This window comes from Teleopsis dalmanni, chromosome 1 (genome assembly GCF_002237135.1).
Source record: "Teleopsis dalmanni isolate 2A chromosome 1, ASM223713v2, whole genome shotgun sequence".
Classification (NCBI taxonomy): domain Eukaryota; kingdom Metazoa; phylum Arthropoda; class Insecta; order Diptera; family Diopsidae; genus Teleopsis; species Teleopsis dalmanni.
Window position 1 is genome coordinate 157327246 of NC_051846.1, and position 16996 is coordinate 157344241.

The following is a 16996-nucleotide window of genomic DNA, read 5'->3' on the forward strand; positions in this document are numbered from 1 at the left end:
AAAGACTTAATATTTTGTGACGGGTTTTGATATTGTTTTTGATATTTTTATAACATTAATAGCAAATTTTATTTTTGTTTTATTAATATGATAAATTTAAGATACTAATTTCAACAATAACCTAGTATAAAAATACTCTATCTGTCTCCGTCTCTCTCTTTGATTTCATTATTTAATATTAAGGTCATATTTAAGTATATTAAAGCCTATAGTATTAAAAACTCTAGCTGAACCCATTTTATCTTGAAAAATATACTACTCTACATTACCAGCAGTATTTCTGTTGCATACAATTAAAGCATAAATTTTGCAGCAGATACTATATACTATAATCAAAATTAAATATTTTATTTTCATATGAATAAAAATTATTGAAAAGATGACTACAACAATAAGAAAAACATTGAAATTATAGTAAAAAAAATAATTAAAAGCTGTTAAGACTTAATAAATGCGTGCACAACCACCGATTAAAAAATTCAAAAAAATTTTAAAATAATTTTTGTTCCAATTGAAATTATAAAATGAATTTTTAAAAAGAGTGGTGCAAAATTCATAAATCGTAGAATTTAAGCACAAACTATATAGAGCACCAAAAAGATTATTCAACTCTTATAATAAATTTAAAAAACATAAAAATAAATCAATTTTATATTAAATACAATGAAATGAAATCAAGATTTTCATTAAAGGACATCATTTTACAACTAAATTTGAAAAACACATTTCATCAAACAATATTTCGAATAGTTTAAAAAAAAAAACAATTTAAATTCAAATTTACAATAGAAATTACATCTACGTACATATGATTAGGATTTTGCCCAGCAGCCGACCGTACCAAAGGGGGTGGAGGGTTGCCCTGTGCATGATTATTTACGGGTTGCATTGAAACAGCAGCATTATTGTATGAATATGGCGGGCGATTGCCGAGCAATGCAAGATTATCCATTGGATTCCGATACTGTCCACGAGAATTTGCATGCGATTGTTGTGCCTAAAATAAAATTATATAAATCATATTTTTATTAAATTATATGACAATAATTCATTTTATAAGGTATATAACAATAATTACTTTTATATAATAATAATTTTTTTTTTAGGTTTAACATACAATAATTAATTCTATATTAATAAATAAGTTTTAAGATATATATTAGTTTATTAAATATTTTTATACACACAAATTTAGATGTTTTAAAGTTTAGTTTATAGTTTAAATTGCTATAATAGCATTAAAAAAAATGAAATAACTGGGTTCTTTGCTATCCAGTAAAAAAGTATACTTTCAATCAATAGTACCATATAACTTATTTGCCAAACAAAAGTCAGTTAGCTTTTTCAGAATGAAGATCACAACGTTTCTTATTAAGGGAATACCAAAAAAATAGAATAAGATCTTTTGGATTAGTTTGAATATGTTTGGTTATATACCATCTTTTTTATATATACAAATAATTGTACCAAGAAGTGTCATTCCATTTTGGATAAAAAAATTATACTTGAAAAATGTTAAATTATATTATATTCATAACAATTACAAATTAAAAATCAATAAAAGTAAAATATTTATTCAAACACAATGATTTACATAAACAAATATTCTATATCTATCTATATGTATCCTGTGACCGTAATTACAGCTTATAAAAACTAACATAAATTTCAAGTTTTATAAAATTATATGTTTTACTTAAGACTACGAATCGGTAAATGATGGCAATGCTTGGTATTAGAACAGTATCTCTTTAGGAATCCCTATTTAATGTTGTTCCTTTAATAACATCAGATTTTTGACAGCTAATCTAATCTAACTTAATTTGCATTCATAATTCTGTAATCTAGTTTATAAGTAACAGAATCCACCTTTGTTTTTTAGTGACTTTATAATGAAACTTCTGGAATGAGTGAGCTAGTTACTTAGTTAAACAAATATTTTATAGTATATATACCGCCCGTTCCTTTCTGTTGATAGTTAGTGGTATAACTATAAATATATAACATATATTCAACGACTGTGACTATGGTAAGTTGATATGACTTATTTTAACTTTTATACTGAATCAACACGAATGACATAGAATACACTTTTGTAAATTAACCAATTCGTATTAAATCGTATTAAATTTATTTATCACAATGATAGAGAAGATGTGGATAACTCATATCTATAACAATAAACAAGAACCATTGCAACAATTTTGCATTAAGGCTCGAGTCAATTGTACCAAATTTTATATGGTATTTGTGAATAATTGAATTGTTAAAAAATTTCTTACGATAAAGATAGTTTTATAGTTTAAGAATAATTTAGAATAGACAGATTTACATATAATAACTGTTTATCACAGCACTATATTCTGACGTAAATTAGGCCAAATCAATTCATGTCACATTCTAGGAGATAATATAGACGATGGCATTAAAAATTTTTTTTAAATTTTCTAACTTTTAAATATTACCAGGATATCAGATTCTACTTCTTTTTATTGTAAGTTGTAATGGAACATTAAAATAGAGTTAATAATTTACATAAATATTACTAAATTTAATAATAAAAATAAAATTTAAAAACAAAATAAATTTTACTGTAAAAAGAAAAAAATAGAAATTTTTAATGTACAAGTTTTTGCAGTCAGGCTTTTTATATTAAGTAGGTCAAACTATTTTTAGTAACATCATAGAAATTATACATATATATACATATAAATTTAAATATATATACACCTAAAGTTGCACAAACTGATGCGTATATGTGTTTTTATATACGACTGTTACAAAGTAATAGATAAAAAAAAATTTTTATTATTATTTTGCTCAAATTAATTAAACGCATAATAATTTTAAAGACTTAAAGATTTAACAATTTGATATGATGGATGCAGTATATTATTTAAAACAACTACTAAATTTTGAAAAGCGTTTAATGGTAAAAAAAACAGATTTAATAAATAATAATAAAAACTGTTTTGTTTGTACTATAGTTGCAGTTAAAACACAATAAAAATGCCGAAAGTATTTTAATTAGCAAACAACATTGCATACGTAGGAACAGCCAAACAACAATTGAGCAGATTGTGATAGAAGCAAAACTTATATTCGCACTCTTCTTGCGCATTAATAAATGCTGCATATATACTTGTCCATTTTTTTTTCGTTTATTGCCTCTTTATTTAAAGACAGCTGATTTGTTTGCATGTGTACTGTTTTTGTCTGCTTGCTATTTCTTAAACTTTATTTATTGGATTTAATCCCATTATTTTTCTTAGCATGTTTAAAATGAAATTTAAAAAAGGATATTTAGTTTGTTTTGAATTTTTTTTTTTACTATTGGCATATGTGTTACACAAAAAAAAATAGATTGGTTTTGTTTATACTGTTGAAAATGTTGTTAGCCGCAAAAAATTAAAAAAAAAGTATATTTATATATATCCATACATGTATCAATAGTATCATATTTTGATATTAATTGCATAAAAACTTAGTTTATATAATTAAATAATTGAAATTTTATGTAAAACATAATATAAATATAGAATATATACAAACATAGAATATAGAATATATATAATATATATTATATATAAAATAATAATATAGATATACAACATATATATAAAATAATAATTTAAATATTACATTATAATATATTATATTATTTATTATAATAATAATAAAAATATAACTAACTTTATTTCTATTTTTCAATAAAAATATATAATTTAACAATTTACTTTCGAAAAAAAGTTAATTGAAATTATAAATATATACTGAATTAGTGTTTTGTTTTTAATAACAGTATAAAATTTGTTTATTTATACAGTTAAACCAATAAAATATAATATAAAACATATCTAAATGTAGAATATGTGAGGTTTCTAAAAGTAGTAAACTTCAACAACAAGGATTCTCTTTTACATTTTTTAATACATAAAATAATATGAAAGATTTTTTGTTGTAGTCACTACTTTTCAGAATATATAGAATATTTTAGAATATATATAATATACATCAATATAGAATATATATAACGTAAACATATTATAAATATAGAATATAAACAAAATATATGTAAAATAAATATAAATATAAGATACATGTAACATAAGTAGAAATATAAAATAAATGCAATATAAATATAATATAAAAATATAATTAATATAATATAAATATAATATAAAAATAAAATATATTTTATAATTTCTTAAAAGAATAATTTATTATATTGTAAAATTATTTCTTTATCCTATATATTGAAGTTGTTGCTATATATTCTAAAATTTTGCATCATATATACCATGAAGATGACTATGCATGCAATATAATTGAAATATCGTTGCAAACAAAATAAAAAAATGGTTTTCTAAAGCTAATTAAAAATAAAAAGTTGTTTATTATTTAATATTGCTCAACTAAGCCGTTTAGAAATATATTAATAAAAATATGTAATTTAACATTTTATATTAGAAAAAAGTAATTTTAAATTATAAATATTAATTTTTAATTTAGTTTCTATTACATACTAAATTAGTGTTCATTCTCACTACTACTCATTATTAATTTTAGTAATAAATAATAAGTAAAAAATTATTTCAGAAACTAATTGATGCATATGTATATAACAGTTTATTTAAAAGCTTTCGTCTCTTCGATAATTATTTCGATAAATAATTATATACGCAAAACTGTTATTTATATATATATTTATACATTACAGTTTTCCCAAACCAAATAGCATAAATGCAGGAGACAACTTCTTAGTGTAAGACACAACAAAAATACATGGGAGGGCGAAGGAGATTCCTTTTTCATTCATTTACTCGCCATTGTTATGGGCTTTATTGTGTACTATATGTTATTATTATATAGATATGGGCATAATTTCAAAACGAAAATAAACAATATTTAATGAGCTAGAAATTATTTGGAGATTTTTTCATGTATACTTCTTTTTTACGTCCATCATTTTTATTAACTCAACAAAACATTGAAACTATTCGGTTAGAAAACATTATTAATAATAATAATTATTAATAATTAATAATAATAATAAACATTATTAATAATAATGTTTCGAGTTAAAAACTTGATAATTTAATGTTAAGCACAATTATTATTTATATATACATATAAATAATATAAAAATAATTAAATCTATATTGATATAATTATATACAGAAAAACAAATAAAAATGTGGAATACGTGTAAATACATACATGCATAATTATACATGTGCAGTTATATGTATAAATAAAATTTTTATATATCTATAAATTTATATATATGTATTTCTAAATTTATATATATTTATAAATTCATATGTATTTATAAATTTGTATGTATTTATACATTCAAATGTATTCATAAATTAATATATCAATATAAAATAATTATATTAATAGATTTTTTGAATATATGTAAACAAAAATATTAAAAAAAACAAAAAAAATAATTATTTAAAAAAAATTATTTATTTTTTTTTGTTAAATAATAACCGATCTTAAAACCGGTTAAATTAAATTTTATAATACATAATTAAATTACATATTATAATTTATAATATAATTTATATTTATATAATGTCATATGCATAAATATATATAATACATAAAAAAGTGAACCTAGAAAGATCACTCACCTGTGAAGCTAACATTTGAGCGTGAATTAATGGCAGGTTATTTTGTTGTGGCATCCATGATCCATTCGATAAACCGTTAGTTAATGCCTTTTGTTTTGCCGTTATAAATATTTAATACGCAAACATCCAAACGAAAACATAAACAAAAAAGGAGAGAATTTTTATTAGTAAATATTTGTCCAATTGTTAAAAATTGTTTGGTTGTAAAATTATATCCAATTGTGATGCACACCTGTACTGTTGCTTGTGTTAATGCGGCATTTGCATGCATACGCTGATTGGGCTGCTGTTGCTGCTGCTGTAGGGCGGCTACCGCTGCTGCATTTTGCGCTGCAAAACTATTTGCACCACCGCCTGCATTGCGTTTAAGCAGCGTTTGCTGTTGTTGTTGTGCAGCTGCAGCGGCAGCTGCATGTGATGACTTTTGTGACATATTTGGTTGATTCATTGGCTTTGGTGGTGGTTGTGTGGGTTGGCGAGTCCAATTTACTGAATTTATTGCATTGGAACGGTTGCCAATTAATAAATTAGAGTCAACTACTTTACTTGGCCAGTAGTCTTCGAATTCGGTACCATTGGGAAAGTAACTTTTGATATCTGTTAACGATATAACAGCTACATTCTCGCTAGAAAATAATTCATTACGTATGCCTTGCACTTTGCAGCAGAATTTTAGGTAAGCCAAATCCCAACCAGATAAATAGTCAGCCTTCTGTTTAAGATTTTCAGTTTCACCTTCGAAGTAAAACAAGGGAACCACTTGTTCGCCATTACGCAGTGTGTACGGCACAACAGATTCTTTGTTTATACGTATAAAACCGCATTTCTCTGAAGGTGCTTTACTTCCCGACACAAGTTTTCGATAACAAACATCGAGGAAGTGATGGAATTTTGTGGCATCAGATAAACGTACAACTAGATCCTTTGTTGTAAACAAGTCTCGCCCAAATTCTCCATCACAATGCTTATGATTAATTTCTATAAATAATCTTGCCTCTGCGTCTGTGATGTAGTAGCTTCGAACGCAAGTACAACTGGAATATATATCTGGATGTAGGGAGTTTAAATATTTCCCAAGCAATTTCAATTCAATCATGCGTACTGAACAATATTTTTCCTGTTGCCGAAATATATATGGAATGTGTACTTTCGAGAATGTAAACCAACCGAAATGACCCTTCTGAGATTCTTCATCACAAGGCGGTTTTTTTTCCGCAGCATTGTCGACATTACCATTACTTTGCGCAACAGTCGACCGTCCATTCGTATTAATGGCCGCCGTACCGTTAGGCAGCTTTGACTGGCGGGACAAATAATTCATAATACTGGTTTGGCCATTAGCGTTTGCCATGGGGCCTACGATACCATTAGTTGGCAAGCCACGGCTAGCGGCTAATTGTGCCGCCTGTTGCTGTTTAGCTTGTGTTTCCCTTTGTTTCTCCAACATTTGGCTTGCTAGTTCTTGTATTTCGGCTTCATCGGCGCGTTCCTTTTTAACAGTGGTATTCCAATTTGAACCCAGACTGTTGCCCTGTATGGGCAACGGCTGCCCATTGGCGCCAATGACGTGCACAATTTGGATGTCAGCAGACATTTCAAAACATAGAATTTTTATATCTTATTTCACCAATCTCAATGTTTTACACTTATTTTGTTTTAATTTTTATTCTTCTGTTTTCACCAATCACACATTTCTACATTTCTTTATAATTTAAGCAATATTCTTTTGTTTGGTTAATTTTTATTTGTCACACACATACGTTCTGATTTGATTTTTTGCTTATTGACTTTTGCTATTTTCTTATTTACTTGGAATTATTTCCTTTCTCTTATTTTGAGACGCACGGCAAAACGTGCTTTTCCAATACTTTTACTTGAGCTCATATCAAAACAAAAATACATACGTCAAATTTTTCTATTTTTTATATTATAAGCAATTTCTTCTTAAATCCTTAAATATTTTTTCTTAATATACTTAAACTTATAAATTAAGCACTCAACTTCTACTTTTAATTTATTTCATTAAGCTTTCGCTTTAATTTAATTTTGCATTTATTCGGTTTTTATTCTTTCTTTTGATGCAAATTTGCTTAAATCATCTAACCGAACCGTTCTACACGCGACGGCATCACTAAAATGAGTGTGATCGTCGTAACGAAAAATATTGATACGAAGTGCCAGCAAATGCTTTTTACACATTCGCGCAGTGGATGTATTGGTGTATATGTACATACACCAATACATAGCTACAGTCAACAAACATCATAGGAAACTACAAAACCAACAACAATAAACTCGCACAAAAAGACGTTGAAAGGCCCCACTTCGTGGTCGTAAATGTTCGTATTTTTCGTTTCAGTTTGTGAAATAAATATTTCTTTAAAATTTTTTTTTTGTTATTTTGAGCTTACATACTTATGCACATAGAAACTTATATACGACGTCGTTATTGCTTTGCTTTCGTAAAGTGTATAATAGCATTTTTTTGGGTATTATTTATGTATTTAAAAGGGCGCAAAAACTTGGTAAAAATTTAATGTGTGTAAATTTAGACGTTTAATGTGAGGTTAAGGTCTGAGATAAGAATAATATTTTATAAATACGTATGTATGTAATCTATACATGGCTATATACTTTGATCACATATCTGCACATATAAATATATAATCCATATACATATATTCCTAAATATAATATTTTAAAATATATATATACATATGCATATGTATATAATATATAATATATTATGTGTATAATATAATATAATATGTACACCATATAATGTATTATGTAACCAAGCATGTTGTACTCACTACATATGTATGTATATACTTACAGTAAAAACTCTGTTAAATAGACACTGTCAAATATGTAATACATACATACATATTAGCAATTATATAAATAGGTACACATATACATAGATATATAGATACATATAAATATGTGTACAGTGAAGACTCTATTAAATAGACACTATCATGAACGAATGTTTCTCTTAACTGGTAAATACATATAAAAATTTTTTATATACATATGTATGTATGCATGTACATATCTGCAAAACATACATGCATACATACATATATACATTTTTTCAAGCGGATAGTTTTCTTATCCGGGCATAGTTACTGATATCTTTGTGGTTTGGTTAGGAGAGGTTTGACTACTTTATATATGTATATGCATAAAATATACATATTTCAGATAATACATAAGTACACATATTTGTAAGCATTTAAATACATACATATATATGTGCATATTGAAAGTATAGAAATACAGACATAAATAAACTTGTGTAGGGGTGAACGCGTAGGGTGTATTGGCGTTCTACATTTAATTACGAAAGAATACTATTTAACACAAAAAATGTAACTTTAAGACTTCGACATTAGAGGAAATATATTGTATGATGAAGTTTGTTGATGATGAAGTTTGATGAAGTTTGGTTTAGTACCTACATACATATATTATCTAACAGGGTTGTATTTTTTTCCATTTTATTCATTTCGGAAATAGACAATGACAACGGAAATAGACAATGACAACGTCAACAAAACTTCTTATGAACAAACCAAAAGCAAGAAACGAGAAAAGAAAGTTGTAAAGGCTTATTCACACTAGCGGCAGCTTACTGCAAAAAAAAAAACAGTTTCCAATAGAAGTGTGGAATGGGAGAGACTGGAAGTTCATGTTTAACGATAATGTTACCGCAATTTTTTGAAGCGTGAAGCTCTAGCGACAGCTTAGAACTTCATAAATGACCCTGTGAATAGAGTCTATATGTTCGCTTTTAAAAAGTTTATTTAGTCTGAAATGTTTTAAAAGACAAACAATATTCTGGTAGTTTAAAATTATATTTGTAGACTAGAAATCTCGCGTTTTTGTGTCATGTTATAGAGGAGTAGTAGTACGGTTTTACCTGAATATAAACACAGAATTTCTTTTACTATTAATACAATGGGCCTATATAAGGTACTTTACGGATCGAGTATTTGTATGCGTCTTAATTAAGAAATGGAAATAATTTTACCTGGCATATATTTATATAGATCTTTATGGAATAAAATAAGAAGTGAGTATGATTTTACCTGTCTACGTACAATGCAATTTTGTTTATATCTAAACAGGGTAAATTATGCATTCGTGGTTTTTGTGCTTCTTGGTCAAAAGACGGAGAATGGAAGAGGATTTTACCTGATTGTTTGTATGTATATGTGTGCAATTTTGTTTTAAATATAGTTAATAGAAATATAGTTAATGTAAAACCAAAAATAAAATGACAAAAACTATTTAAAAATCATTACCCTACGGTAATCTTTGTTATATTCTGAGCAGTTCGAACAAAATCCAAGGTTTTCGAACTTATTTAAAAACATTTTGTAGACACTACAAAATCATTTGGTGTATATGTTTGTTATATTATTGGTATTGGATCACGGCCGCAGTTAGAGCATTTTGGAGAATCCTCACGGGGCTTCATACATAAGGAGTAATGATGCGTGTCCTCGCACACGCGTTCTTGCAGTTAGTGGCAATATGACCAAATTGTTGACAATTGTGACACTGAAGGTGGCCATTTAGCGGGCACTGAGCTTTAACAGTCACTTTTAGGTGAAAAACATTGAAGAGGTTGTATATATCCTTTTGGTCCGCCTGCCTAGTCTTTATATACATATATGTATATTCATTAATATATATTTAATATTTCATATTCATAATTTATATTTTTATTTAAAAAACAAATTTATAAAAAATAAATAAACTAAATAAAACTAAGAAATTAATTCTTTTAAATTAAACTTCACATGAGAAAGTTTTTATTTTTTAGAAAAGCGTGCATATAAATATGTAATACATTTGCCGATTTTTTTTTTAAATAAGAAAGTTTTGATTCTGAATTTTACAACTATGCTAACACATAGAAAACCACTGCCCATCCATCCCGCTTTCACCATAGGAATAGAGGAACTGCCGGCCATACGCATGTGTACTCAAGTATACGTGTGCAGTATGTGTACGTGTGTATGCACTCGTGTATATTTATGTACATATTAACAATATTTACAAATGAGCTTCGAATTTGCATTAATGCCTGTATATACATATGTACGTGTGTATGTTCATATGTATGTACGTATATGCATATGTTGGTTGACAATTAATAAATGAATATTTTTTTTATAAATAAATATCATCTTAAAAATAAAACCGGTATATCAAGTACTCGTACCTGTCAATTACAATTTTTTTAATTAGCAACAATAAAAAATTTACAAATAAATAATTTCAAGTATTTTTTTATTAATTTTTTTTAAAAATAAAATTTTGCAAATATTTTATGAATAAAATGTTAAATTTTTTTAAGTAATCTATAATGATATACATATGTATGTACATAAATTTGTAATACTTAACTTAATAAGTAAATTTATACCATATTGTTAGCTACTTATTTACTTAATATATTATATACATAAATAAGTTTACATAAAAACTGTTGTATGTAATATCACACACCTATAGTATTTAGGTATGTGTAAACATCTCCACGAACAAAAAAATATTTTATAAAAAGCTATTAATTGTCACCTACACAACCCTCGTCTGCTTAACTCAAAAAGGTTCATTTACCACAGCTGGGAAGGTGAAGTGTCTTAAAATTTTAGTACTCAAACTGGTTTACAACAGTATTTTTATAGCACAAAATATGGATTCATATACACATATGTATGTACATATGTATATGCATTCTACATTGCATTTTATTATGTGCATACGGACATATGTATATACATACATATGTATATACTGAAAATATTTGAACAGTGTATGGTCCTATAAAAAAAAATTATTTTAACGATTTATTTTGCAAATATCAACTTTATTACATTATTTTACATTTTTTCGTAAAAGCAAAAAATTAGTTTATTATTTTATCAGGTTTTGCTTTTACTCATTTTCGTTTAATAACAGCAACAATGCTTCATTCATTTTTATTAAATTTGTTTTTGTTTTTTTTTCGCGCTTTTTTAAGTTTAGTTTGTTTTTGACACTACAACGTCGCCGTCTTGTCGCCATGTCTTCATCTAATCATTCGTTTTGTATGTATTCTAGTTTGTATGTACATATGTATGTATATATGTATATTTAATTGTGTGTTCGTTCATATAGTCAAGTGAATTATGTACTTTAAAATATTTTTTTATAAATTATAGAATTAATGATAGTTTATTACAAAGCTCGCATGTATGTACATATATATACCATATTCATATACTTATTCGCATACATATGTACATATATGTATGTACATACATATGATTTTTGTTTTATAAAGTGATATCATTTAAGTCGTGCAAGGTCAATTAAGAATTATGTACATACATAGATATGTATGTTTATAGTATATGTGTATATTATATTGCAATTTTATAACTAAATGTATGTACATATATAAATTAAAATTTAATGTGAATAAGTATTTACGTATGTATATACACTATTTGAATAATTAGCAGCATATAACTTTATTAATAATTTACATATTATATTATAATATACATACATATATGTATGTACTCAATTTGCGATTTCGGACTAAACCCTACCTAACCCCGAATTCTCTTATTTTGACAACTCAAACAAAATTTTACTAATATGTATATGAACATAATACTCTATGGATTGTTTATGGTATAGAGACCAAGCAAAACCAAAGATAATATAAAAAAATAAAGTAAAATTAGTGAAAACAATTCAAAAAGAGAAGAGAAGAAACATGCTAGGCTTTTACCGGAAACAATCTATAAAAGTTATCACAGTCAAAATCGCTTATACACTTTTAACTTAAGATAACTTAAGAATTGCATGCAACTAAATGAAAAGAACTAAAAAATTGGGAATTCTAACAGGGCACTCACTCTATGTTGAATTGTCACCTTAGGTTAGAGTGATAACAATGTGTATTAAAGTTCACTTCAGTACAAATGATAGCCTCTTGTGATACCAGAAACGAGACACTGTGCATCTGCCAGATTGCCTTAAAGGTAAAATCCTGAAGCATTTAGTACGTAAACACCGTCCCCTTGTGACACCCTAAAGGAACCACTATCCAAAACAGCTACCATAAAGGTAAAAGCTCAAAGCTTTTAGCGTGCTCTTGTGATACCATGAACGAGACACTCTCCGTATACCAGACTTAAAGTAAAAGTTAAAGTTAAAGTAAGCCTTATTAATTTCCCCCATTCCAATCAATAAAATGAGTTCTAACATATAAAGTGGAGTACAGTTTCACCAAGTATTATTGTACGGCTTTTAAGCTCTGTCAGAACAATTTGGAAATGGAGCGGAATAATTTAAAATTTTTTCTCGGCCAGTGATGGTTTCTAACATATGAGTTGGAGTACAGTTTCCTTCTCTTCCACAACGCCACAACCACAAATAAAGTCATTGGGCGATTGACCAAGTATTATTAATACCTTTTTATTATTCAATGGCGTACAGCGTCGGTACCGCAATATGGAGGTGGTTTTGTTTTGTTAAAGCAGATCAGGTGAGTTTTATTCCCTTTAGATCAGGTAAATTTTATGATCTAACAAGAATCATTATCTATTCAGGCTTTTATCATTGGGATCATCAAAGAGCAGCATGCTTCTGCTTCGTCTGATTTAGATGTATCTGTGTTCAGAAACCCATATAGCTTGGACCCAAACAGATTGGCTCATTATTCTCGAACTATTTTATAAGAGAACGAGCTACAATGTATATTAGAAACTTAATTGTAGCTTTACAGTATAAGATACCTTACAAAACTAAATTTTACTTTGATTGAACTGTAATAAAAGATAATGAGACCACAACACTTTATATCAACCGTGACAATAATTATTTTCACAAAATATATATACCATTTCTATGAATTAAGATATTTAAAATTGATATATTGTTAAACAATGTAGACTTATAGTGCAACGGGGTTCAATCGCCAATCGGGGTCTTCTGTTACCGGAGTCGATTGAGCTGAATTCCTGCTCTTACTTGACTGGTGCATCCTGATAACCTGAGTAACCTAGAGAAAAATATGGTACCCAATCTGAGCCGAAATTTCTGTCAGAACTAACAAGAGAAGCAGATGTCTTGAAGCTATTTTAACATATCTGGTTTAAAGACTTAAGGTAGTATACCTGGCACGGCGAAAGAGACGGCTTTCAACCTTACTTAACGTAAGCCACGTAGAAATCGTAGCGTCTGTAGGCGAGGGTACCATTGAGTGACTGACTCGAAAGGAGAGGCTTGCTATATAATCATTATTTGCCTACAGTCCTTGGCTACCGCCTATTAACTTTTAAGCAGAATCGATGTTTGAGCATGGACAATAATACCAATACTCAAATGGAGCCCCCAGGTAAATGGCTGTCGCGTTGGACATCTACTAGAACATGGTCGATGCAGAATTGCAAGCAACAAAATATTCTTGAAATAACATCAGCCGAGAATCACGCAATAGAGTTCAATACAATAGGATGGCGAAGGTCTTCTGGTCCACTGGGAGAAGAGGGTAATAGAAGAAGATAATAAAGATAACAAAGATAATAAATTAAATCTTAATTAATTGGATTTTTTCTATTTTATTAAAAAATATACCAAATACCAAAAAGAAATAATTGGGTTAGCATGAAATACCGTTACATATAATATATTATATGTAATATACATTGTAATAATATAGTTATTATTATACTTTCAATTTTGTCCTTTGTGCTAGGCTTATGGAAATAAAATAAAATTTTTGGGGATGTTACATAAGACTTCATCAGTATTTTGTAGACAATTTATTCAATATTTGTAGAAGTATATTTTTTTTTTGATAAAATAGAAGATATAATGTTAAACAGGAAGAAGACGTAAACAATAGTATATTAACAATAGTATAGCATATTAATATATACCGGTAACGTTATCCCGGTATTTTAAAGGTGAGACCATATCAACGTTGAACTGGTTTTAATTGCTTACGCAAATATTTAAGTATCTTAATTAAAAATGTAATTAAAATACAACTAAAATAAATCAATTCAATTGAAGTGACTCATTTGCCCAAATTAAGAAGATTTACTGGGAATCTATATACAATCAAATTCTTATCTTGTTGATATAATATATTTTTATCTTTGTCAAGGTGTTGTTTAAATTTTTCCATACTGACTTCGGAGATAATAACTCTATACATGAATATGTATAGAAAAATTTGTATATGTTTGTAATCTTTATCAATAATCTTAACAAGGCCGTTTTTCTACTGATATATTTTACATGTGATCGTCTGTAATTATCTTTACATCTATTGACTGAAATTTCTAGGCCATTTTTACAGATAATCTAAAGCAAGAAAATACCTATTTATACTATTCTTATAATAATCTGAGAAGGAGATACATTGAGGATGAATTCAGAAAAGACTTAAGAAATGAGAATACAAACCTACAAAGCCATGTCAAATAAATTTGAAGAAAAAATATAAAAGAAGCTTTAGATCTCCACATTTGTGACGATAAAAATAAAATATGTATATATTTTGCTTTTATGAGTGTATCGCTAAGATTCAATTTATTGTCTATATAGTACTTTTTTCGATATTAAAACTGCTGGTGATGTGAGAGCTGGATTAATAGTGTTCATCCATCATACTGATAATCTAATATAATCTCTCAGTTTCGATGCTACAAATCCAATTTTCAAAAAAGTATAATAAGCTAAAAAAATTAGATAAATAATCAAAATTAATATTTTTGAAGTGCTCATGTTCAATTTGATAAGATACATAACATATATACATATGCATATGTATAATGAGAAATAAACTACTAGAAGTTTTCATGTAGTGTATCTAGTTAACAACAACAAGCGGGAAAGTGCAACGTTGCAATGAACCTTGATTTGATACCCACTGTTGCAATTTTATCTGTACTAAAAAGCCAAGAATAAATAATAATTTATATGAATATGTATGTCTGTATGTGATTATAAGGACAAATTTTTTCTTTTCAAGAATCAGAATATCAATATATTTTGTTTAAAATTAATTTACAATGGTAAAATTCATTACATTATCGGCTTTATATATATGAAAGGGTTTCTAAAAAACCTTTCTGAACTTGCTGGTGTCCATACATACTTATACCAACAAAGATGACAAATTTGATAATAGTTGTATATTATATTTCTGTTAAGTTGAAATCATTTATTGACATTACTTTAATTAATTATAATTTTAGAAATTTGAATATTTTTTAGAAATCTAAATTTTTTTGGAAATTTCTTATTACAGAAGCAAGCTATAATGGGAATTTCTCAATTTTATATAGGTACTAAATTATTTCATCGTATCTTGTGAAAATACATTGTATGTATATTTGTATATACATATATATGTACATATGTTTATAAGTATACATATGTATGTATGTATATATTAACATAATTCATATATTATTATTCATATTATATTTTATCATAATTCCCATTTTCCGTTTTCTACCTGTCAATAAATATTGTAAGCCTATTTATGACCACAAATACACACATACATACGTATATATGTATATGTATGCATTTCAGATTGTGTAATCTTGGAATTCTTGGAAAGGCAGGCATACATATTTCCTAACTGGTTTTTAGGTATACCAACATTTTAGAGAATTCTTAGAATAAAGCCATAGGAAAAAAGGTAGACAGCTTAATAAATTCCAGGTAGTTATAATGCTATTGCTAATTTTCTTTTGTGCACATGCAGGCAAAAGGATAAAATGAAAAATTCTAAAATCTCTTTTCACAATTTTTTTTTGTTTAATCATCCATTCATATTTCTGTGTATACACAATTTTTCGAACGCTTTTCAAGTGAAGAGATAAGAAAAGAAAATGGTAAAAACGAATGCTTTTTCTATAAATAATTGTAATTCTTTCATTCCTGCATTCGTTGTATATTCTTTTTCACATTTTCTTCAGTTTTTTTTTAAAGCATTGAGGGGAAACATATGTATTAATTTAATTAACTTAACAAAGAATATTTGATGGTTTTGTTTGTGTAAATGTGTGCATATTTGTGTAGGAATATACACATACTTACATACATATGCATATACGTGACAGTCTGTTTAAAATGTGGAACCATAAAAAGTGAAGAAGTCATGCTGGGGTGATAATGTACTATGTACAAGCACAAACACGTTTGTTTTTTTACTTTAAAAGTAAATTTTCTTTTTTAAACATCCTACAATATGTGCAGATCTAGATAACCTAAGCCTATTTAATACTTATATTTTGTAAATATAAAACTTTCATAAAAAT

At 26.9% G+C, this 16996-nt stretch overlaps 1 protein-coding gene across 1 annotated transcript; it reads right to left on the reverse strand.

Moving 5' to 3' along the window:
• Positions 1 to 737: 737 nt before the first annotated feature.
• Positions 738 to 7795, reverse strand: LOC119669571. Its single transcript, XM_038079517.1, has 3 exons — positions 5875 to 7795; positions 5643 to 5729; positions 738 to 997 (listed from the first exon to the last, which is right to left on the reverse strand). The coding sequence occupies exons 1-3, from the start codon at positions 7234 to 7236 to the stop codon at positions 752 to 754; spliced, it is 1695 nt and encodes a 564-aa protein (XP_037935445.1). The 5' UTR covers positions 7237 to 7795; the 3' UTR covers positions 738 to 751.
• Between the last annotated feature and the right edge of the window lie 9201 nt (positions 7796 to 16996).